The 25,571-nt window shown below is 44.7% G+C and overlaps 1 protein-coding gene across 5 annotated transcripts in view; it reads right to left on the bottom strand.

Moving 5' to 3' along the window:
* NTRK3 (neurotrophic receptor tyrosine kinase 3) overlaps window positions 1-25,571 on the bottom strand; it is a 436,755-nt gene that overhangs the window by 35,504 nt on the left and 375,680 nt on the right. For 4 of the 5 annotated variants that reach the window (XM_088829668.1, XM_088829669.1, XM_055417762.2 and 1 more), the window contains one exon: window positions 24,127-24,370. In XM_088829668.1, the coding sequence (XP_088685794.1) occupies window positions 24,127-24,370 (244 nt within the window). Of the gene's footprint in view, window positions 1-5,676; window positions 5,752-24,126; window positions 24,371-25,571 lie in introns of all 5 variants that reach the window. The other variant, XM_088829672.1, reaches the window with a different exon arrangement.

Genomic DNA, 25,571 nt, shown 5'->3' with positions numbered 1-25,571 from the left:
CATGCGTGCACAGCTCTGAAACCAGCACCTGAATTGAAAGCTTTCCTGGCATGACCACATCTACCCCACACCAGTGCATTTGGCTGCAGGTCACATCAGACATCTAGTTTCCATTAGGGTTAGCCACAGGTGCCAGCACGGGAGGAGATGGCAGAGATCAGAGGAACTAGCTAATACTCAAGAGAGGTAGGGACCAGCCCGGCAGACCCAGGCAAGAGAGACCGCGGAACTTAATGTTATTTCCACCAGCATCTCCAGACAGGAGGTGCTGTCACAATCCTCCCAGACATATGGATTTCTCATGAGTCATCTGTCCCCAAAGAATTGTGGAAACAAATGGATTGACCAGCTTTGAAGATGAGATTCAGAACAAGGAGAATAGAGTCCCATTGCAAAGGTTAGGGCACACTTGCTAATGAGCAGCATGATGGCACAGCCATACAATTCCCTTCTTTCCTCTGCCATCTTCCCTCTGGATCCCCCAGAGCCCTTTTACATGAAGGCCTGAGCACCATCCCATTCCAGGCAACTCTCTTCATGCTCTTCTGGGGGCTTGCTCTGATCTGAGGCATCTATTTTCAAATCATCAGAGAGCAAAATGCCAAGGGGCCTAGGAGTTCAAAGATTAATCACCACTGAACGGGCAGAGTTCCTATCTCTGAAGAAACCTCCAGGTGAGAACCCAAGGAACGGGCCCTGGAAATACACAGGGCCAGTTCCTTGGACATTAGGTTCAGCCAATGTCCCTGAACCTAAGAGCATGAGATGCCATGTGATTAACAGGCATCTCCTACAGGAGAGTGTACTGGGCTCCCTCCCCAAAGGCCAGTCTTCACTACCTTAAATTGTGAGACTTGGAATAGCAACAAAAAGGTGGAAGATCATATCCCACAGTCTCAAGGCTGTTCAGCTATGTGGCATTTTTCTCCACCAAGGTCCGAGTGCATCTTAGAATACTCTCCAGCTCATAAGCAACTTCTTGGCAACTTGATTTACTCCACAACCTCCATCCATGATGGCTGAAAAACACTAATATGCAGAGAGGTGGTAGAAAAAGCTCATACTGAGTTCTCCTTGTGTGCCTTATGCAAGCCAAGAGACAGGGATGTGTTTTCAGGCGAATTAGAAAAACTTGGTTCATTGGGGTGAGGAAGCATACCCTTGGACTCCCAGCATGCTGGTGGAAAGAATGTGCCTAGGATCTCTAAGCACGTTCCCGGACTGGGACTCACTTGTGATCATGTGCCCTCATAGACATGGGATGAAGGCTTAGGCATTGACCTTCAATCTGCAACTAAGTCCTTTCCAAAATTAAGACTTATTCTATGTGTGAGTGGCAGGGAGAGCCGATGTAATCAGTGAAAGAAGAAATATCTTTGTCCACTTAAAAGATAATAGATATTTCTAATCTTTCTCCCCATTCCACACTGATACTCCACAGAGCACATGGCTGCAGAATACAGAATTCACAAGTGTTGAAATGTGTTAATATTTTAGAAGAGAAGGTAGATGGCATGCTTGCTTCTTTATACTGGGAGAGGATTCTTAGATAAGTCAGAGAAGCGTCTCCTGTGGAGGAAGATGAATGATGCTTTTCTCCTTAGCCTATGAGTTTCAAAGTGATGGAGGGAAACTAGATAACGGGTCATAAGCAGTAAAGAACCAGGATTTGATGAAACCATCATCATCAACTACCTGGAAGACCACAGTGAGGGACATTCAAGGGCCTGGAGCATATTCTTAAGTGATGCTGACATTGTGGCGGTAAAGAAAATCCTTGGTAAATGACAGAGTAATAACTTCTCTCTATCCAGATGACACATATTGTGAAACTCAAAGAGACATTGCCTTGACATGGATTGAGACCTCTGGGTAAATATGTTACAGAAGTCCAGTGAAATAACTGCATCGCAGGTGGGAAGATCCTCCGTTAGCACAAAGGAAAATGGGAAAGGATTATTGGAGATATCAAAACAATTCTTCACTTTGCTATAACAGCTCTCTCTGGTGCACATAGAGGGTAGTTTGCTTGCCACATCATTTTACCGGGAGCCCAACTTATGCATAAAGTAGGGTTCTACTTCATTTTTCTTTTCTGAGAAGTATGTCAATGTACAATTAAGCACAAGATCACAGAGTGATACGGATGTTAAGTATAACCACAATAAGATGCGGTCCAGAGATTTCATGCTTTTGCTAACAGCAGTCCCAAGGCTAGATGAAGTCAGTCTGTGGGCGCCATTCCCAAAGGCAGGCAAGAAATTTAGGACTCTCTCCAAACTCAACTCTTCACTCAAGCCCCTATTGAAAAACCTTTGTCTGATCTCAGATCTGCATGCATTCTCCCTATCCTATTATATAGATTCTCTCCCTTCCTATTATATGCATCCTTCCCACCCCTATTACATACAGCCTCCCCATCCCTATTATCTATCCAGATACCCATGTACCACCCTCCTCCCAACATGCATGAAACCCAGGAATCCAAGACACACTGAAGTCAAGCTCCACCTCTGTCACGGAGACAAGAAGACTTGCTCTCATGCTCCCCAGTGGTTCATGCCTGCCCCCATTCCCAATGACAACAACATAAGGAGAAGCATCAGAATTCGCTATACCTTCATGCACAGTCAGCAAAGACATGGACAACCACTCAACACATCTGCTCCTGATCCAGCCATGCAAATCAGCCCATTCGCAGGAACTTGCCGTCACCCAGCGAGTCCTACTTCTTTTTATTTCTACTACTTCCTGCCAACTGGTGGCTATGGATGGATGCTGAGCCTAACTGATAAAGGCAGGATTTCAGACTTACTTTCACGTGGGTTTAAATCCTTGCTGCACTGTTTTCTAGTTCTGTGTTTAAATATCAATGTTCTCATCCCTTAAGTAAGACTATGATAACTTCTTCACGGGAACAGTCTAGATCAAATGTATGCTTAGTCGCCAAGTTGTGTCTGACTCTTTGTGACCTCATGGACTGCCCAACTCCTCTGTCCATGGAATTTTCCAGGCAAGAACACTGGAGCGGGTTGCCACTTCCAACTCCAGGGGATGTTCCCAACCCAGGAATTGAACTTGTGTATCCTGCATTGCAGTCAGATTCTTTGCCACTGAGTCACCTGGGAAGCATAGATTAAATAAATGCACTCAAAGCCTCTAGCCAAGTACCTTGCAGGTGTAGGCGCTCAGTAAATGTGAGTTGCTATCCTGTACCACCCCCAAGGCCACCGGATGGAAGAAGAAAAGCCTTGAATTACCCTAAATGGCCAACACAAGTCAAAGATGGAAGGGCTTCCTACAAAGATGCTTCCCACAAGGTTCAAACTACAGCCGTATTCACTTTCTCACGATGGTTGAAAATGAAGCCTGTCAAACAGACAAGGTGCGCTTCCAGTACCACAGCCACCCCTGATTCTGCTTCCTCCATTTATATGGGTCATTCTGAAGTATTTTCTTGCTGTGGATTCAAAATATCCAGATTTCACTTGTTTCAGAAAAAAATTTAGCCAAGCCATTAAAGCCCTCCTTGGCTAAATTAAATAACCTAAAAAAAACTAAAATGTATTAAGGTCTTTAGGGAATTCAATTGCTTTGACCTCCCTATCTAAAATTGCACACACACACACCCACACACCGTCCCCACCACCATCTCCATTACCATCACCAAGCATTTATTTTTCTCTTCTCTATTTTATTTTTCTTCTAAGGATCTGTTATTCTCAAACTTCAATATATTAATATTTTACTTTATCTTAATTTTCTATCTCACTTATTAAGGTCAGAGATTTTTGTCTGTTTTATTCACAGTTGTATCCCTAGCGCCCAGAACAGTTCACAATACATGAATAGAGTTGCCCTATGTCCCAATTTCTCAGGCAAGATCCCAATTTATGCCTCTGATATCTGTTTTATTATTAGTAGCTTCTCTTTTCAGTCTCTGAGATGTCCTCGTTTAGACCATCAAATACACATAGTTTGATTAATAATAAATATTTGTTGAACTTAATTAACAAATTTGACCAGTATGATACTTTAATTAAACCCATCAACTCTTGACACCAAGAGTTTTACTCTGATGTGAATGAAATGCATATGATTTTTTGTAAAAGCATGAGAAAAAAAAAGTGATTAATCTCTTATAATTATCCTGCTTTCAACATTCTAATAAGACTGGCAAACATGTTCTAATAAACTCAAGCCCTACACAGCGATTCTTGAAGTTAATGCCTTTATTAGTAACAGTGCCAAGAAGAGATACCTATAAAAACGAGATCCTGAGAGAACCTGGGAGGCTATGCTTAATTTACCTCCCTAACCAAATCACGAGAGAAATGAATGGAACTGTAAAAGCACCCCCATGAACCTGCCCATAAGACTGACATCAGAATAATGTCACATAATAGAAAGCAGAGGCTGCTCACTTCAAACTGAACTGCAACACACCCAGGCAGTACTTGGAAGCAGCCTTTATAGATGGCAAAAGAACTTCTCTCTTCCTAATCTGGGTGGGATTTTTCAGGTCTGGTGGTGGCTGTTCAGTCTCTCAGTTGTATCTGAGTTAGCAACCCCAGGGACTGAGGCACACCAGGCTTTCCTGCCCTTCACTATCTCCTGGAGTTTGCTCAAACTCATGTTTTTAAGGTTGGGTGGGTAAATTTTGTGGATCTATTTTCACAAGTGGACCATTCCCTAAACAGAAGGAAACAGCCCCCTGGGCAAAAAGCAGAAGGAAGCCATCTACTTCTGTCTGATGATCCAGGCAAGACAGACACAACTTTGACCAACCCTGCAGTATGTCCATCTCTACTTCAGAAATTATGGTAGAAATGAAAATGGGGATGGGGAAAGACTTTCCTTCCAGTACTCAGGCATGTGACTTTTCATGGAGCTCTGTAATAACTCTCCTGAACATCACGTTTCTTAGACTAAGCTTCATCTGAAGTCAATGGGGATAGTGAAAGTGAAAGTGCTAGTTGCTCATTCATGAATGACTCTTTGCAATCCCATGGACTGTAGCCCACCAGGCTCCTCTGTCCATGGAATTCTCCAGGCAAGAATACCGGAGTCTGTAGCCATTCCTTTCTCCAGGGAATCTTCCTGACCCAGGGATCAAACCCGGGTCTCCCACACTGCAGGCAAGTTCTTTACCATCTGAGTCACCAGGGAAGCCCTAAGTCAACCAGGAGACCTCCAGTTTTTCAGACCCTGGAGCCTATGTGATAGTCTTAGTTCCTTCAAGTGTGTCTCTTATGGAACATAGGCACCCAATGTGTTCTCAAAACTCAAGGTCACACCTCCTGAAATGCAAGAAAGCAGCCAGACCACTGTCCATGCAGAGCCTCCAGCCTCTACCACACGCGCAGGCCGGGACAGAACCCCTGGCAGCCACTCGATCTCTTGGGGCTTTCCCAAATATGCACCTCGTTTCAGCAGATCATGGCCCCCCCACCCCCCTCCATGCTTTCTGCCCATGAGACATCTGAAGCACATCAACATCACGGCTTTGGCAGGAGACTTCCATGAATGTTCAGTGGTGTCCCCATCATGGGAAGCAGGGGAAGAGAGGTGGAGAGCAGCCATAGCCCATGGAAGTTCCTCTCCAAAGTCTGCAAGCTGTCAGTGTGTGTGTGGACTGCCCAGCCCCCTGACCCCAGAAATGAAATCCAGACTCACTGTGGAAGCTGCCGATGCTTCTAGCCTCTGCCGTTGCCATGACACGCTGGGCGGGCCCTTCTGGCATGGCCCTTCCTGACAGTGAATGGGGGAGACAGGGGGGCGGGGGAAGAGAGAAGAAAGGGATGAAGGTACAGGAAGAAAGCATGAAGGGATGAAAGCAGGGAGGAGAAGGGAGGTGGGTGTATCTTTAACTGGATGGCCTGACTCTCTCAGCCATGGCTTCCAAACACCACTCCCACGTTACTGGAGAGAAAGGCTAACTGCATCAGCTCATCCCAACTACCCTTGCTCAGGGGTCCATGGCTAGGCAGACACACCATCACACCACTCCTGGGACACGGCACCCAGCTTCTTCCTTTGCAAGCCACCAATATCTAGTTGGTTTCCCACCAACAGTTCTACTTTTGACTGGATGAGCCTTCCAGTTCATTGAGGCTCTGAAAGGAAATAGATCTTATCCTAGAATGTTTCTCCCTTTAGGTCAAGAAATGGCACTTTCTTCAAAGCTTCTGAGAAATACTTGTCTTCATCAGAGAAAATCAATAAACTCATCACTGCTTTTAGGGGGTTCTCTCCCGGATACCTTCCCTGTTTTCCAATTTGGAAAGGAGATGAGCTAGCAGAACGTCATCTATGTAGAGTCTCAACTCTCCTTCTCTTTGCTGTCAACAAAATCACCATTTATCTTCCCTATTCCCACTTGGGAAAAAACAGTTTCTCCCAAAAAGCCTCTTGAGAAGTCAGAGGAGGGGGTGAGTGTCAGGCTGCCTTAGAGAAGGGATGTAGGGTGACTTAGCGATGGCATTTCTTAAGCACCTCCCAAATCAAGAGCTGTGGACAGAACACACGACACACGGTCTCTGCCCTCAGTCAAACCAGAGGCAGAGAAGCACAGGAATGACCTGAAGAAGAAGCACATTCATGAAACAACACACCTGTATGTGCAAGCCAACGGGGCCATGCCAAGGAGACCATCCCGTGAAGGCAATGAGATGGGCACTGCTGGGGTTTGATGGCAGCGAAGAGCAGACAGAGAGAAAAGACAACAGGGAAGATGAGAAAACGAGCCCATGAGAAGTTGGGAGGAGAAGATATAACAGGCTGAATTCTGTCTCCCCAACAAAATTCTTATGTCCCAATCCCCAATCCCCCAGAAAGTGACTAGATGTGGAGATAAGGTCTTTAAAGAGGTAATTAAGGTTAAAAGAAGTCATTAGGGTGGACTCTAATCCAATATAACTTGGGTCCCTAGAAGAAGAGAATATCTGGACACAGACATGTACAGAGGGAAGAAAATGTGAGGATACAGGGAGACAGGCATCTCCAAGTCAAGGAGGGAGGTCCAGGAGAGACCAACGCCATCATGCCTTGATCTTGGACTTCTGTGGAACTCTGTTATGGCAGCCCTTGCAAACTAATGCAGAAGTCCTCATGCAACAATAGCACTTAGCAAATGTCATTGTGGAGTGGGGGCAGGCTGGCTGGGTGTCCCACTGAGGTGGCTTCTGGTGGGAGGCCACAGGAAGGAGACTGGCTGAGTGCAGAGTGAGAAATGTATGTTTTTGAGACATGAGCATTTCCCCAAGGCTTTCAATAATCAGGCAGAATGATGAAAAGTTTGAGAAGTCAGGGTTGGTGGGCTCTAGGATTGAAGGTGCATGCACTGATCCAAGCGTTGATCTGATGAGGGTGTGAATGAGGATTGTTCTTGCCAACAGTCAAAGAACCGTGATACTGGGGAGTTATGAAGACAGAAGGATTTGGTGAAGACTTAGGTACCGATGATGAAGAGACAATTTAAAAAATGACTCCCCTTTTGGGAACTCAAAAGAGTTTTTGTTCATGCCAAAAGACTGCTGAGGAGGTAGGAGGTCACCAAAGTGAGATTTATCTCCAACAAGGTCCAATCACCCACAAACTCTCCAGGGAAAATTTACAGATTAAGCAAAGAGAAAAGAGGTAGAAGCTAAAAATGTAAATTCAAGGACTTCCCTGGAGGCCCAGTGGTTGAGACTCCATGCTTCCACTGCAGGGGGTGCAAGTTCAATCCTAGGTTGGGGAACTAGATCCCTCATGCCACATCATGTGGCCAAAAAGTGAAATAAAATAAAAATGCAAATTCAAACAGCTTTTGCATAAGGCAAGAAGGATTCATAACCATGGAAGTGTATGAAGATTCCAAAGTAGATGTCTAAAATGGTGGCACCAGAACTTCCAATGAGGAGAGAGACCAATGGAAGAGGCAAATAATGGCCAGAAAAGGTGAGGAGAGGGACTTCCCTGATGGTCCAGTGGTTAAGACTTTGGCATCTAAAGCAGGGGTGCAGGTTTGATCCCTGGTAGGGGATCTACGATCCTGCATGTATGGAAGCCAAAAAAACGAAAAACCATAAAACAGAAGTAATATTGTAACAAATTCAATAAAGACTTTTAAAATGGTCCACATCAAAAAAGAGAGAAAGAGAGGTAGATTGTGGATCGAGGCATCAGTAAGGCATTGAACAAGGACGTTAAGCAGTTGGGGACTGGAGATGTGGGACAAAGGAATGGTGCAGTTATTGATAATGTCATTCAACAGTTAGTTCAAAGAAGGATTTGACTTTTTAGAGCAGAGGCATTTGAATTTGGGCATAGTGAGATAATTCCGTTCCGTTCCGTTGCTCAGTCGTGTCCGACTCTATGCGACCCTGTGGACTGTAGCCTACCAGGCTCCTCCATCCATGGGATTCTCCAGGCAAGAATACTGAAGTGGGTTACTGTTTCCTTCTCCAGGGAATCTTCCCGACCCAGGGATTGAACCCGGGTCTCCCGCATTGGAAGCAGACGCTTTAACCTCTGAGCCACCAGGGAAGCCCAGTGAGATAATTAGTAACCCCCAAAATGCAGAGTCAAGGAAGCGGTAAGATCAGAAGCTTAAAAATAAAGACAGAATGGACTTTCCTGGTGGTCCAGTGGTTAAGAGTCTGCCTTGCAATGCAGGAGACTCGGGTTCTACCCCTGGTCGGGGAGCTAGGAGCCTACATGCCACGAGGCAAATAACCCCACCACAACTACTGAGCCGTCATACTCTGGAGCCAACATACCACAACCAGAGAGCCCCTGTGCTGCAGGAAAGATTCCGCATGACACAGTGAAGGCCCCGTGTGCCACCACCAAGACCCAACACAGCCAAATTAATAAATATTGTTACAAACTTAAGACAGTAGATGAACGTGACTATTTTAATCGTTGAGGAGACAAATGAAATTTGGAGGTGGCAGAAAGTTCAAATGAAGAGTTTTCTTTCAGGTAGAAGAGATCGTGGATTTTAGAATGGAAAAAAGGGAGAAAGACTTCAAGATTGAGAGAGACAAACAGTCACAGCAAGAGGTGGGCTAGAGATCGGGCAGGTGACAGATGGTAAGGTGTGAGGGAAGTGAGAAGGAATGCAGACGTGTGAATCTGTTGATAGGGAGAGGGCGAACCTGGCCTAATATTTCATAGCATCACAAAAGTAAACACTTGACACAGTTCCATGCAGGAGCATAATCATAATTTCTTAAATTACTCTGCCACTTTGCACCTATCTAAGCACTTTTCATCACTAGTTGACTCTTAAGATCTGAGAATTGGAAAAAAGCAAACTTTGAAGTCATCTGGTATGTGTCTCTATAGCATCCCTAAAAGGCGGTTATTTGGATTTTCTGGAAAATCACTGGGAGTGGAAAATACACAGTCTTACAGGGTGGTCCATTATTTCCACATAGGAAGGGACACTGTCTCTGGCACTGAGATCCAGCACCCAAGAATCTTCTAATCCTGACCACCCTGAGGGTAAAGGACTGGTGACACAGCCTATTCACCAAGTCAGACCGATGGAGGACAATCCCCGAGGACTTTGAATGTGATGAAATCTGGTTTTGTGATTTCTGATTGTCCCAAACTACAGTGATCTGGAGCACCATCCCAGATCAGCCATTCACCAAGAGATACACTTGTCTTCTTGTTTATTTCACTTAACAGACATTTATGGAATGCTTACCCTATACCAGGTACGGTGTTAAGCAAAGTATATGTGAGTGGTGGAATAAGGCACGGATACTGCCCTTTCATACATCCCAGTGGGACTTCCCTGGTGGTCCAGAGGTTGGGAGTCAGCCTGCCAATGCAGGGGACACAGGTTCGATACCTGGTCCAGGAACAAGGATCCCACGTGCTGCAGGGTAACTAAGCTCCTGTACCACAACCATTGAGCCTGTGCTCTAGAGCCAGAGAGCTGCAACTACTGAAGCTCGAGCGCCCTGGAGCCCGTGCTCTGCAACAAGAGAAGCCACTGCAGCAAGAAGCCTGCACAGCACAACCAGAGAGAAGCCTGTGCCCGCCTCTGCTAGAGAAAAGCCCGTGCGCAGCGACAAAGACCCAGCACTGCTAAAAATATATTAAAAAACAAAAAGGAAAGAAATCTCAAGCTACTAAAAACAAATGCGTGTCAACAGATGTTTTGAGAAAACATTCTCACAATAAACGTATAAAAAGTCACTTCCTGCAACACATTTAGAGGTACTAGGACAGCGTTCCTCATTTCCAATCACCATCTCCTCTGTTCCTGGCATCCTTTTCTTACTCTTCAGCTTCACTGAATCTGTTATAATTTGGGGACTGCATGTGGCTAGAAACACCTTGCTACTGTTTGCTTTATTACCTGAATAGACCCCGAACTCCCTGAATTAGGGTCTCCTCATTTGCTGGATAGGCCAGCCCTGAGTCACCCCAACTGTTTACCTTCTTTTCATCTTTGTCACAAAGCCCTCCTAGGGGAGAGAAAAATCATGACGCATGCTTCTTGTAGGTTCACACTTCTAACTTTAAACTCTACCTAAGCTGAAGGATACTATAAATTCACAAATGGCCTCACATTCTTGATTCTATGTTGTAAAGGGATATAGCTATTTTTTAAAAGATTTTTTAATGTGGATCATTTTAAAGTTGTTATTGAATTTGATACAATATTTCTTCTGTCTTATGTTTTGGTTTTTTGGCTGCAAAGCATGTGAGATCTTGGGCTTCCCTGGTGGGTCAGTGGTAAAGAATCCTCCTGCAATTCAGGAGACATGGGTTCAATCCCTGGGTTGGGACGATCCCCTGGAAAAGAAAATGGCAACCCACTCCAGTATCCTTGCCTGGAAAATCCCATGGACAGACGAACCTGGTGAGTTATAGTCCATGGGGCCATGGGGTGGCAAAGGAGTCTGACGCAACTTAGCAACTAAACAACAACCTCAGCTTGTGGGATCTTAGATCCCCAACCAGGGATCAAACCCACACCTCCTGCACTGGAAGGTAAAATCTTAACCACTGGACCACCATGGAAGTCCCATGACTTACATTCTTTATAAAACTTTACTTGGGAATTAGAACACAGAACCCAACTCTGCCCTACCCTACTTTTTGTGCAATCTGAACAACACCAACTAATCTCTCTGATTCTCTGTTTAAAGATCTGTAAGTGGGAATAATAATACTAGCCTGGTCAACCTCAAAGTCCTTTGATGATGATCAAAGAGAAACACTGGACCTGTGAGATAGGAGAAAAATTTTGTTTTAACTCTACCTCCAAACTGATGCATGAACTTGAGAAACACTGGCTCTTTCTCTGGACTTCAGTGTCTCCATCTGTCATATAAGCGGGTTTTATAATGCGACCTCCAAGTGTACATCTAGCCAGAATTTCATGAGTTTGCCAGTATAGATCACTTACCCACATTTCATGGTATTTATCAAGGACTCTCACAAAATACTTAGGAGGCTAATAGGTGTAGGAGAAGAGTCTGACTGGGTAAGAGTCCTAACCATAGGATGACTGCACTTAAAGAATGCTGAAAATTGGATCAACATGGGTTTGAGGGCACTAGCAGCAAATCCAAGTCTTGAGTTATTCAACTCTCTAAGAAATTAAAAATATGTTTCAAGCCATTACTAGTGTGTTGATAAAAGCTCTAGATGACGAACTGGAAGGGAGAGTTTTATCTAGGCCATACAAAGCTTTGGCAGAGTGGGACAGGGAACAGATCTATGGAGAACTAGACATTTTTTTCTGTACATAAGATTCTAAATGGAGAAGGAAATGGCAACCCACTCCAATATTCTTGCCTGAAGAATCCCATGGACAGAGGAGCCTGGCAGGCCATGGTCCATAGGGTCGCAGAGAGTCAGACATGACTGAAGTGACTAAGCAAGCAAAGTTCTAAAACAATAGAAACAACTAAATGCTAAATTAAAGTGTGTGAAAAAGGCTAGTGGAAGGTAATTTAGGATACTGGGTTACTAGTTCCACTGATGTGAACTTGGGCAAATAAACCTGTTAGCCCCAGTAATACAGGCCCACCTGGCAAACCCCTTCCTTTGTACATGATCTTTAAGAGCAGTGCATTCAATAAACTCACATCTCTGCCTGATTATACTACTTCCAATTTTGAGAAGCTATGGTTAGAGCATGACTAAAAGGGTCCAGTAGAGTCTTTGAGTTGAGAGCATAAATCGGGATGGAATAGCTCAGGAGTGAAACCGTACAATCCAAGTACCAGCATCGCCTTTCCTATGCTCATGGTAGAATCACCCGCTTTTTCACTGACTGTAGATACGGTCACCAGACTCTTCTCATCACTCTGCTGAGAGCAACCACTTCCAGTCATCAGAACTGCTACCTGAGACCTACTTTCCACCTCTGGGGCATAGAATAATTGGTACCAAGGCAATCAGATTTAAAGGCAAGAGAAGGAGTCATTTTTTTTAGGGATAAAGGACATTCAGTGACATGGAAAGCATGAGGTACTTTGACCATAAAGTGACCCCTCCCAAGTATTTGGAAATGAAGACAAGGCAATTAATCTCCTTAAGATCAACATCAGTTCAGTTCAGTTCAGTCGCTCAGTAGTGACCAACTCTTTGTGACCCCATGAATCACAGCACACCAGGCCTCCCTGTCCATCACCAACTCCCGGAGTTCACTCAAACTCATGTCCATCGAGTCGGTGATGCCATCCAGCCATCTCGTTCTCTGTCGTCCCCTTTTCCTCCCGCCTTCAACCCCTCCCAGCATCAGAGTCTTTTCCAGTGAGTCCACTCTTCACATGAGGTGGCCAAAGTATTGGAGTTTCAGCTTCATCATCAATCCTTCCAATGAATACCCAGGATCGATCTCCTTTAGAATGGACTGGTTGGATCTCCTTGCAGTCCAAGGGACTCTCAAGAGTCTTTGATGTTTTTGAACTGTGGTGCTGGAGAAGATCAGCATAAAATGGATGAAAACAGGAATTTACATCCAAGTCTATCTGAAAAAGCCTGAGTGCCTTCCAGGCCATCATGGCTTATTTGTAAACTGATGGATGCAGATAATAAAAGAGTATGATCATAGAGACCTGCAAAGGTCATGGAAGTAAACGGTGGTGTGTTCATCCTTTCCTGGCTTCAGTCAGGGGAGAGAGGAGGATTTAGGCAGAAGACTGGGAAGACAAGAATTCCTTGCTCTCAGATCAGTAGGGACGTATCAGTATTTTTTGGCTGGATGACATCGACCATTTGATTCATCGATGTCCTTGCTCTGACTTCTTCCTCTTTAAGCAACCTTCTCAGTGTGGTCAGGCTTCCCACACAGGCTGGCTTACTGGGAGTGATGCTTTGATCACAGAGCCTTTTAATAATCCAGTCCCCTGTGAGCATTAATAAATTGTCTTCCTGGTGCTTACTCCAGTCTCGTGGGTGTTTTAATTATTGTGAGACGTTCTCTCAGGACTTCTCACTGAGAAGCAGATTGTTTGGGCCTTTGGTAGGGAATCAGATCCTGCTGACTTTTTCTTAGGTGATGTTATTGCATCTTTCAGACTCTGTTGTCGTTCAATCACTAAGTTGCAATCAGCTCTTTGTGACCCCATGAGCTGCAGCATGCCAGGCTTCCCTATCCTTCACCATTTCCCAGAGTTTGCTCAGACTTATATCCATTGAGTCGGTGATGCCATCCAACCAGCTCATCCTCTGTCATCCTCTTCTCCTCTTTCCTTCAATCTATCCCAGCATCAGGGTCTTTTCCAATGAGTCACCTCTTCGCATCAGGTGGCCAAAGTATTAGAGTTTCAGCTCCAACATCAGGCCTTCCAATGAATATTCAGGGTTGATTTCCTTTAGGATTGACTGCTTTGATCTCCCTGGCAAGTGGGAACTATAAGGTACACCTGAAAGTATTTTGGATGTTATTCCTTACCCATTATAAACACTTGACATATGGCTACATATTTTTTAATTAATCACTTTTATTAAGCATTTTTATGTGTACCATCACTGTGATTAAAAATGGAGTGGGTTCCTTTGCTTCAAGGGAATTTCTACTGCGGAGAGCTCCAGGATATTCATGTACCTGCAAGACTCAAGGACGTGACTAAATAAACACAAAGGTCAAGAAGTTGAGGATTGACCCATTGGGTAAGGAAATGACCAACTTCAAGGACAAACCAGGCCACAACTCAAAGGTCCATCCTGGCTATAGAGGTCAGAGAGCATAACTCAGTGGAAGAGAGGTTGTCATGGTGTTTGGCAAAGAGAAAGAGGTGGCACATTGACGACCTCTGCCAATCAAGTTTGGGATTTTGAACTTTTTTCCAGAGTGCCTGTAATCATCTACTAAGCAGAGTATACTGTGGTGATGGTGGTAATAGTGGCGGGGGTCATGGTGGTAGTGAAACCAGAAGCACCCAAGTCAATGATTTTGCAAAGCTCTTGAATATCCATTATCCCGTGTTTTGCATAGGAATGAATGCACAGGTTATCAAGTTGCATTTGTTAAGAGAGAAAAAGGCAGGAGGACTGGGCTTAAACCAGCTTGTTTCTATCCACAAGGTTCAATGACCCTAATATCTTCCTCTGGGGTGACAAGGGGCATCAAATACTTAGGAGGCCTGGAGAATGGGCTGTAATTCTGCAGGCCTTTGTTGACCACAAAATTCACAGTTACAGTTATCAAAAGTTAGTTCCAGATCCAAAATGGGAAAGCCCTTCCTGTGACAACCCAAATGTGCTTTCTCTTTCTTCATGGACTTCCAACCAACCAGTTCCAACTGTTTAAATCAGGCCCAGAAGATTGAGTGCTTTGTTTGTTTTTTTTTTAATCTCCCCAGGTTCTTTTAAGTAGGCTCTTCTCCCCTTCAATGTTAGTATCCAGGACCAAAGATCATAATAGGAAATACCTAGGCTTGTACCTTTAAATAATTTGCAGTTTCTTATACAGATCATCCTCGACTTATAATAGTTTGACTTTACTACACTGTGAAAACGATATGCATTCAGGAGAAACGGTACATCGAATTTTGATCTTTTTCTGGGCAAGCGGTATGCAGCAAGGAACTGTCTCACGATGCTGGGTAATGGCAATGAGTCTCGGCTTCTGGTCAGCCATGAAGTCACAACCCACACATTTATAAACATTATATACCAACACAACCCTTCTGTTGTTCACTTTCAGTAAAGTAATCAATAAATAACATGAGACACTCAACACTTACTTATAAATACACTTTGTGTTAGATGACTTTGTCCACTGAAGGCTAATGTAAGTGTTCAAGCCCATTTAAAGTAGGCTAGGCTAAGCCATCGGAGAAGGCAATGGCAACCCACTCCAGTACTCTTGCCTGGAAAATCCCATGGATGGAGGAGCCTGGTAGGCTGCAGTCTATGGGGTCGCGAAGAGTCGGACAGGACTGAGCGACTTCACTTTCACTTTTCACTTTCATGCATTGGAGAAGGAAATGGCAACCCACTCCAGTGTTCTTGCCTGGAGAATCCCAGGGACGGGGGAGCCTGGTGGGCTGCCGTCTATGGGGTCGCACAGAGTCGGACACGACTGAAGTGACTTAGCAGCAGCAGCAGGCTAAGCCATGATGTTCAGCAGCTTAGGTGTATTAACTGCATCTTCGACTTCTGATATTTTCAATTTATAATGAGTTAGAAGTAAGCCCATTGTCCCTGATGGCTCAGACAGCAAAGCATCCACCTGTGATGCAGGAGACCTGGGTTCGATCTCTGGGTCGGGAAGATCCCCTGGAGAAGGGAATGGCAATCTACTCCAGTATTCTTGCCTGGAGAATTTCACGGACAGAGGAACCTAGCAGGCTACAGTCCATAGGGTTGCAAAGAGTCAGACACAACTGAGCGACTAACACACACAAGCCCACTGTAAGTCAAAGAAGATCTGTTTATAATTTCTACCTTATTCATTTACGTAGAATAATAACTATCATCGACTGAGTGCCTAATAGGTACCAAGTAATTCGCATACATTATCTTATTCAATCCGCACAAAATAAATTATTTTCATTTTTTTCAGATGAGGATCTAAGGCTTAGAGAATTGAAAAAAATTTCCTAAGTTCTGGAGTTCATAAGCAGAAACTCAAGATTCAAAGGAATATCTTCTCCTCTTCAATGTTAGCATCCAGCCCTTCATAATGGAAATAGCCTGGCTTGCAACTTTAAATTATAAGTGCGTATTTGGCCCACTTTCTCCTGGGCCACGTTCCCCCTATCCCCACCTCAGCTTTGCCCTGTAGGATTAGCTAAACCTGAAAAGTCAACAAGCAGGAGTAAAAACTGTGTTTAAAATTCTGAATTTCAAATGTAATGTTGACCCAGTCTTCTGCCTCCTCCTCCTCCTCCTGTTTAGACTCAGATCACAAAGTCTTGGGCTTTGAGGATTAGGAGAAAAATACAATTCCCCACCAGGAGGAAGTCAAGGGAATAGACTGTTCTCTTTACATGCAAATATCTTAATTACAGCTGGTAAAGAAGATATTTGTATGGAAATTTATGTATTTTTATATGTTATATATTCAGTTTGCCATTAAAAAAAAAAAAAAAAAAAACCTTTATACGAGAGGAGCCTAGACAGGGTCTATTATAATACTCGCCACTGTCAAGTTACAAAGAGGCTACCATCCCAGCCAATCACAGGAGCAGAGAGCGATGGAGTGAATCAACACCCCGCTGCCTTCTCTTCTCCTTCCTTGAGGTTGGGTTCCTGTACAAACATGCCTCAAGTTCTTGCAATTTTCTGATGAGGATTCACCGCGGTCCTTTTTTTTTTTTAAATCAATATCCGTCCTCATGGAGATCAGGCTGACTATGATAGCATCCATCCCATGCTTGCACCACTGTCATTGACAAAAGAAAACAGCTAGATTGCAATACTGTAGGGAGATGAAACCAAATTGAGGAGACTCCTGGAAACTGCTCTCAGAAAAAGGAAATATTATATATATATATATATATATTTCTTTTTTTGGCATGTCAAGGGAGCGAGAGATTTATATCCCATTGACTCCCCTCCAACAAATAAAATACAACCAATTACCTATGAGACACAGCAGGCCATTTTGGTCTCACTGAGCATCTACTTAGCAGTTTCCTGAGTGTTCTAATGTATGTTTTAGAATATAATCTGTGTTTATCTCTTCTAAGGATATTGGACAAGATAAACTTGTTTTGCAGCAGGTAGAGGCTAGACATAACTGAGAACTTCCCATTTCTAAAGGGTGCTACAAATTAGAAAGAAAAGGATAAATCTCTCACCGATGAGAGTTTCCTTTTGCCACAGCTGGAAGGAATAAGGAGGAACCAGTGGAATCCCGGGAGATGCAGGGGAATAGAGCAAACAAACCATCTGTCGGGGATGATTTTGAAGCTGCTCTGCCTGGGGCCACCGGGGTGAAATAGATGACATTTAAGGCTGCTTCCAGCTTCATGTTTCTTTAAAATTGAATGATTTGGCATTTGTTCATCTGTTTTTCTAACACTCCAGGGATGCAGAATGGACTAGGTGGCCTAAAAGATGCATTTGTAAAAACTCCATCCTGACCCTTCATTTCACTGTTATTCTTTTTCAAGGTTACGATTCAAAACAGCAAGAGGCTTTGAGTTCCCAGGCCCTGGCCTTGAGTTCACCTTTCTCAGCCCCACTGATTCCCATGGCTTCTCTTCCATACTCCACTGCTACCACCATGGCCAATAGCCTTATTGCCTCTTCCCTGGACCATGGCTACGCCCAGCCTTAGTGGCCTCAGGTCCCAGTGGTCTCTCCTACATGACACTGCCTGATTGCTCGTCCTCACATAGCCTCATTTACACTAAAACAGATGACAAATTCCCAAGACTGTCCTGCAGCTACCCATGTCAGAACAGTTGGCCTTTCAAGAGCTGCCATCGTGGTCCCACCCTTTATGAACATTTCCTTCCATGTATCTTTCATATACCTTAGGTTTGGCTGGTTGAGTGATACACTGTTCTAGATCCCTCTCTCACTTTGCCGATTTCCAAGCCATCTTCATTCCTCCTAAAATTCAACCCACTGACTGTCTCAAGATCCAAATTATCCATCTAATTAGATGGGCTTTTGAAATTGGTCATCCTATTGCATTATGGTGGAATTACAAATTTTCCTCCTGTTTTATATTCCCTAAGGAAATTCTTTTTTTTTTTTGCCTCCCAGCTCTGTGTCATGTGGGATCTTAGTTCCAGGACTGGGGATTGAACCAGAGACCCCTGCAGTGGAAGCAAGTCTTAACCACTGGGCCTCTAGGGAAGTCCCGCCCTATGAAAATTTAATTCCCTTGGGAATAAAGATTGCATTCTCTTCATCCTTGCACATAGGGAATGGTACTGAACCCTGTCTCTAACACATGGACCTCCTCAATGGCTATGGGATTTGGCACAAGGGGAAATAAACCAGCATGGACAAGTTTAGCAAATGCATATGGTGAATTAATCATGCGAAGGCTGTAGAAATGTTTTAACACTGACTTATTGTTGAGGAATCTCAAAGCCTTGAAGACATCACCAACCCTCATCAAGGCTTAGCTATAAAATGAAGGCTAACAATGTCTGACCTCTTACTTACCTCGAAGGTCTTAGAAGACCCTCTTACTTTCCTGGCATAGCACTAAGAGGCTGGTGAGAAAGTGCAAAGCTCCGCAATCAGCACGTGTAAAATGAGCACTTCTTCTTTAGCTGGTTTGGGTGGGAGGGCTTACAAGATAGGGTGGGGAGGCATGAGGTGGGAGAATCAGATGGGATTCAAGGGCAGAGTCATTCAACCACTGATCCCCTGCTGTTACCATGCTGGTTGTCACCTCTGTCACTGTTAAGTGTAGCTGGAATACATAAGATCTACTCTAGATCTTATCTGGGGAGCCTAGGACCTCCCTGGTGATCCAGTAGTTAACAATCTGCCTGCCAATGCAGGGAACACGGTTTGACCCCTCATCTGGGAAGATCCCACATGCCACAGAACAACTAAGCCCACATACAGCTACTGAACCTGTGCTCTAGAGCCCATGAGCCGAAACTATCGAGTCCACATGTTGTAACCACTGAAGCCTGCATACCCTAGAGCGCATGCTCCGCAACAAGAGAAGCCACCGCAGTGAGAAGCCCGTGCACAGCAGTTAGAGAGAAGCCCTGGCTTACGACAAAAGAGAAAGCCCGTGCAGCAATGAAGACCCAGCACAGCCAAAAATAAACAAATAAAAGTAACTGGGGAGCCTGCTGACTGGATCCTGACGCCCAGCTCTGCAGAGCATGGAAGACCCCCACCCTCCCAAAAGTGACGCCTATTCAGGTTCTTCTTGGTCTGGCCTCATCCACTTCCTGCTCTCTGAATTTCCACTCTGATGTCATCCATGCATTGATTCATATTTTTACTGGGTGTCTGCCAGGTTCTAGGTCCTGTGCCAGGCACAGAGGATGGCAGAGTGAACAGGAAGGCACTCTCCTGGCCCTCTGGTGCAGTAAGATTGGAGCACCAAGCCCCTCCACCACCACTCTTCCTGTATCAACATACCATCTCCCTTCCAAATCAAAACATCTGAAAATATTTCTTTTCTGGAAACCCCAACCTCCTCTTCTTCTAGGACTTTCTTAATTCCAGATCTGATTCCTTAACTTGTAGTGTTGTCTGATACTCTGAGAAATATATAATGGTACTCAAAACCCACCCTTATCAAAGCCTGTTTAAAGGCAATCTCAGAAGTGGCTGAGCCAGTGACCCATCAAGGAAAAGGGATCTGTCATGGGGCACAGTCTTAAGAAGACAGAAGAAATCACTCTGGCACTCACTCTGGGGCAGAGTTGTTTGTTTTTCTCTCTCTCAATGTGTAACAGGAAATTAGGCAGTTCACCTTCGTGCATCACTTTCATATCATGTGTGCACGAGCCAGATGGCACCTCTTTGTGTTAAGAAATTTAAAAGGAAAGACTAGAAGAAGAAGTTTATCTCCACTTCCTCTGCCCTCCTAAACACATCCAGGAATCTACACTGGGCAGGGGAACACACATACACACATATAAACACACACACAACACACGCACACACCAGAGTGATATGCATACAGCTGTGTAAGGCGGGCTTCCCAGGCGGCTTAGTGGTAAAGAACCTGCCTGCTGATGCAGGAGATATAAGAGATGTGGGTTTCGTCCCTGGGTCAGGAAGATCCCCTGTAGAATGGAATGGCAACCCACTCCAGTATTCTTGCCTGGAGAATCCCATGGACAGAGGAGCCCAGTGGGCTACAGTCCATAGGGTTGCAAACAGTAGGACTCGACTGAAGCGACTTAGTACACATGCATGAAGCCGTGTTAGGCACCAGAAACCAGCAAACTCCTAGACCCAGTAGATTTCAGTAACATACGGTAGCCCAGAGGTGCAAACCTGTCCTGGGTGTCAGCTTGCAGAGAGAGCCCTTCAGTGTTCTTGCTATCTAATAAATCATCACCTTCCCCTGGAGTCTCAGCTGGTGAACCAAACAACAACAACAAAAATCTTTCATTAATCACCTGAACATGGGCTTGGCTCTAAGATTCATGAGCAGGACCCTATAAACACTGACCAGAAGAACAGGCAAGTACTGATGACCCAATATTTCTGGTTAAGTTGAAACCTTGGGAGGAAAATTTTCCCTTCGTGGTCAACATAAAGATCTGCTCCTTCAGGGAAGTGGTGCTATCCCAGTTTAATTTCCAGTGGTCAGGAGGGCCTTATCTCTGACCTAAAACTTACACCTGGAAGTAAGACTATCCCTGAGGTTCTCCTGCCTTGGGTGTGATGGGAACTAAGGAAAACAAACAATAATTTATCCAGTTAGAAGTGTATTCCAGGCTCTTTATGCATATTAACTTGAACATCAAAAACAACTCAGTTGAGAGACTATGTTTGTCCTCGTTTGAAAAATGGGACGATTACATAAAGGTTTCAAGAAAACACATTGATGTTCCATTGTGGTTAATGGCGATGTTAGGTTGTGAACACAGGTAAGATTGCACCGAATACAGAACTCCTTTGTCACTTTGATGCCATCCAGTATGAATAATAAGACTTCCTAGTTTATTACTGATGTGACCTCAGGCAAGTCTTTTGTTTTACAGAAGTGGGAGTGGGGCTCTGTTCATATTAAAGCACTGTGAGCATCTGAACTGAACATGAAGAAATGACATAGCTGACCTTTGAACATGGAGAGTATAATATCTACCCACCATCAGTGGAGTATGTAGCTCTCTGATGGAGCACCGTGTTTTGACTGCAATGTTGTTGTTATTTAGTCACTAAGTCGTGTCTGACTCTTTTGGGACCCCATGACTGTAGCCCGCCAGGTTCCTCTGTCCATGGGATTTCCTAGGCAAGAACACTGGAGTGGGTCACCATTTCCTCCTCTAAGGGATCTTCCCAACCTAGGGATAGAACCCAAGTCTCCTGAATTGCCAGCGGATTCTTTGTCAGGTAGCGCTAGTGGTAAAGAACCTGCTTGCCAATGCAGGAGACAAAAGAGATGCGCGTTTGATCCCCGGGTTGGGAAGATACCCTGGAGAAGGGGATGGCAACCCATTCCAGTATTCTTGCCTGGAAAATCCCATGGACAGATGAGCCTGGAGGGCTACACTCCACAGGGTCTCAAAGAATTGGACACAACTGAAGTGCCTTAGCCCACAGAAGCCACTGAGGAAGACCTTTGACCGCAATAACTCTCCTTTTTATTTCATACTTCTTTGGGACCATACATTTTCAAGCCAGCTGGCCTCTGCTTACCTGGCTTAGCCCTCGTGAAAAGGGAACTGTGGCGGCCTAGTATAAGAACATTTTCCCATCTCACTCCCTTCCTTGAATTCCAACCTGCCCTAGAGCCCACAGAAGTGAGATAGATTTACTTCTTGTAACTCTCCCAGGAGTAAAGAGTGATAGTTCACAACTGTTTAAGCCAGGGCAAAGCAAGATCGTTTGGAGATGGGATCTTTACTTTCTCTCTCTCTCTTTTAAATCAGAACGGAGAAATATTAAGTGCACTTCTTAAAGCAAGTTTGAAAACTGAGTTTGCACACATGCTGTTCAGATACCGTTTCCCAAGATCCTGGTAAAGCCAGTGGAGACCAGATTGGTCTAATCAAACATCCGCCTCACACAGAAAAACAATGATCCGTCCCTAGCTTTTATCAACACCAACATAAATCTGAGCTCAGCCAGACAGGCCGGCAAACCCCATTACACAGAGTGCAGAGGCAATTAAATGGTGCCAGCTCCAGCTAGACTCACGAAATCTGTGACCCATGGTCCCTTGGTAACCACACCAATGCTTCTCTTGGAAACAACTGGAAAAAATTGGTCTAGATGCTAAAGAAAGACTCCACTTTGATATTTCCTGGCAGGTCTGCCCTGCCCATCAGTCTGTACCTACCGCTACATCATGCTTCTTTTTCCAAATCTAGGGATGCTAAGACTGGGCCGGTGCCTAGATAGAAGAAGGGTTTCTTCTGTCAGCAGAAGGTAGCTTTCTGCTGACATTCTACCTTCCCTACTGTTCGATCTACTTTGCTTTATATCCTCATGATTGTATATCATCTGCCATCTTTCAGTTAAACTGTGAACATATCAATTTTCAGGCACAAAAGGAGTTTCTCAAATATTCATTTTTCCCCAGGTTATGGCTAAAATAAAGTGTCTTCACTGCTATATTTAAAATGGATATCATCAAGGACCTACAGTATAGCATAGGGAACTCCGCTCAATGTTATGTTGCAGCCTGGGTGGGAGGGGAGTTTGGGGGAGAATGGATACATGTATATGTATGGCTGAGTCTCTTTGCTGTCCACCTGAAACTATCACAACATTGTTCATTGGTTATGCCCCAGTGCAAAATTAAAAATTAAAAAGAAATAAGATAAAATGTCTTGAGTGATCCATTATAATGTCTGGGCAATGTGTTTTAGGCAAAGCCATCATGAGCATCTAGACACAGTTGATTTGCAGATGACAATCCCAAACTCCCAGCCTCCTGACCTACTGTGCTCAGGCCAAAAAGACAGTCCTGTCTGGGTCCTTTGATTCACAATATGATCATTCATTCCGTACAAAGAAGATGAGGGAGATTGCTGCCATGTTTCTCGACCTCCAAAACATTGCACCGCCCTCTCCTTATACACCATGCAAACTCCTCATCCATTCAAAGTCCCTAAAGTAAATCTCCCATGTACTTGAAGCATCTGCCTCTCTAATGAATATGCAGAAGTTATTGTATCTCTGCATACAGGTTGCACCCATATTTCTCCTTTGGGGAAAAAATGCCACTCATGCCCACTTGTCCTTTCCCTGGCAATAATAACACTGTCAGAACCACTCCATGATCCATGGGAAGAAGATTCTCAAATATTAAGGGGAAAAATGTGGGGGGGGGCAAAGTAAGATACCTATTAATATAAAGTAGAAAACTGTATAGAAGTAAAGTTGAACGTGGTGCTTCTTCTCACCATCAAACAGCTTCTCCTAAGGCCCATTTGCAACTGTCTCCAAAGTTGGCAATGAGAACCTGCTTCCTTCACTCATCTTTCTTATACCATTTCTGCTCAGCAACACACTAACCATTTTGATCCTTTATGTTGGGTTCTGCCTTCTCACTGAGATCTATCTTTGCAAATGAGCATATATAGTCACCAGATAATGTTAAAGAACAATAATGTGCTGTGGGTGAGGCCGGGTAGGGAACCGCATTGAAAGATGTTAAAATGTAGCATCAAGTTGAGCTTGTCCATGTGTGCACTGGGGGATATATATATGCATATATATGGATATATATATATGTATATATTGGTATCTGTTTACATGACGAATGAGTACTGATGGACGTAAGAACACAGTGCATATGTCATTGCAATGTAAGGGTATAGTTGATATTCCTATCCATGTGGAAGGGATGAGTAAGCTATCAAGAGAAAAATTGACAGGTATGTAGAGATGCAGGCGTGGCCAAAGGATAAGCATCAAGTGTATACCTGGGCACAGGAGTGTCTGCGTGTGCTCCAGAGTAACAGGGTTAATGGACAATGACAAAGACATGTGAGCAAGGTGCTAGCCGGGCCATGGATGCTGCATCTGGAGAAGCTCCCTTACCCTGTAGTAATCGGTGCTATAGACGTCTCTGGACATGCCGAAGTCTCCGATCTTCACCAGCAGGTTGGCTCCAACCAGGCAGTTCCTGGTGGCCAGGTCCCGGTGCACAAAGTGCTGGGAGGCCAGGTACACCATGCCGGAGGCGATCTGACTGGCAATGTGGAGCATCTGGGAGAGCCCCAGCTCGCCTTTCGCCTGGCGTGGTTGCCCATCCACAAGGATCATCGCATCTGGCCCATGGGCCCTGTAGAGGTGGGGGTAGGAGGAGAAGGGAGGGAGCAGAGAGAGTTCAGATCAAGGAGAAATGCCTTCTTGATTCCCTCGTCTCTGGAATGCACCAGAGAGATGAATGAAATCTCTTTTCTCAGCCTCCTTGTACCCCAAACTCCATTATGTGAGCCTGATCAGGGTGAAATATTACAATTAAGATTCCCAGCTAAGAAGACAGCAGACTCGTTTCAATGAATCAAGGAGTGAACATACTCTTTTGGATATTTTACTGCCATCCAGGGGCTTCCCAGTTCCTTCATGTCTACTATAGAGTAATTAATAAAGTGATAATTAACACTTACATAACCCTGTGTTCCATGCACAACTTTATGTATCTGTAATGTACTAATCCCCTTAATCATCACCCCACCCTGCCCAATTTTGAGATGAGGAAACTGAGGTACATCACCTGGCCAAAGTCTCAAAGCCGCCGCATGGGTGACACGTGACTATGGAGGAGAGTTTTAAGCTTCAAGCATTCAGAGGGCTTGTTAAAGAGACTCCTGAGCCCCGCCCCCTACGATTCTGATTGACTAGGCGGAGCTCTTTCAGGAGCATTTCCTGCAAGCTCTCAGTAGTGATGCTTCCAGTAGTGACACGGTCCTCACTGTGGGAGGCACTACTCTTCAGTCTACACTCCTAACCTCCCCACTCCCCCGCCTAGGACTGGGCAACTTCCGGGGATGGCAGGGCAGGATGAAGAGAGCCTGTGACCCCAGGCAAAGACCCGGGAGCCACAGCACCCACTGCATCCCAAATCATGGCCCAGATCCGTTATCCAAACACCTCGCCCTGTCATATCAGTCACTTTTAGTGTTCATCTTTCCTCCAGAAAGCCCAGGGAGCCGTAACCACGCCCAGGTCCTTATTTATGAAGTTGTGAGCCAAGCAGCCCCGCTGAACAGAGAAGCCTTGGCCTGTTTTACTGCTTCTCCAATTTCCACTGAAAGGCACCGTTAAATATAAACACGTTCATTTTATTATCTTCTGTGGGCTCTGCCTCCCTCGTGCCTCTAGAGGAGAGCAACTGCATTAGCTCACAGGAAGATGGACCAGCAGACAAGCTCCATTCCAGTTTATTGGAAGAATGCACTGGATTCCCTGAAACCCACCAATTGGGAGATATGAGAGCAGGAAGGACCTTCTACCTTCTTTTTCTTTCTCTTTCTCTTCCC

The sequence above is a fragment of the Moschus berezovskii genome, chromosome 21 (genome assembly GCF_049115385.1).
Source record: "Moschus berezovskii isolate FMDL1 chromosome 21, NW_MosBer_1.0, whole genome shotgun sequence".
NCBI lineage: Eukaryota > Metazoa > Chordata > Mammalia > Artiodactyla > Moschidae > Moschus > Moschus berezovskii.
This window is presented reverse-complemented; position numbering and strand designations above follow the sequence as displayed.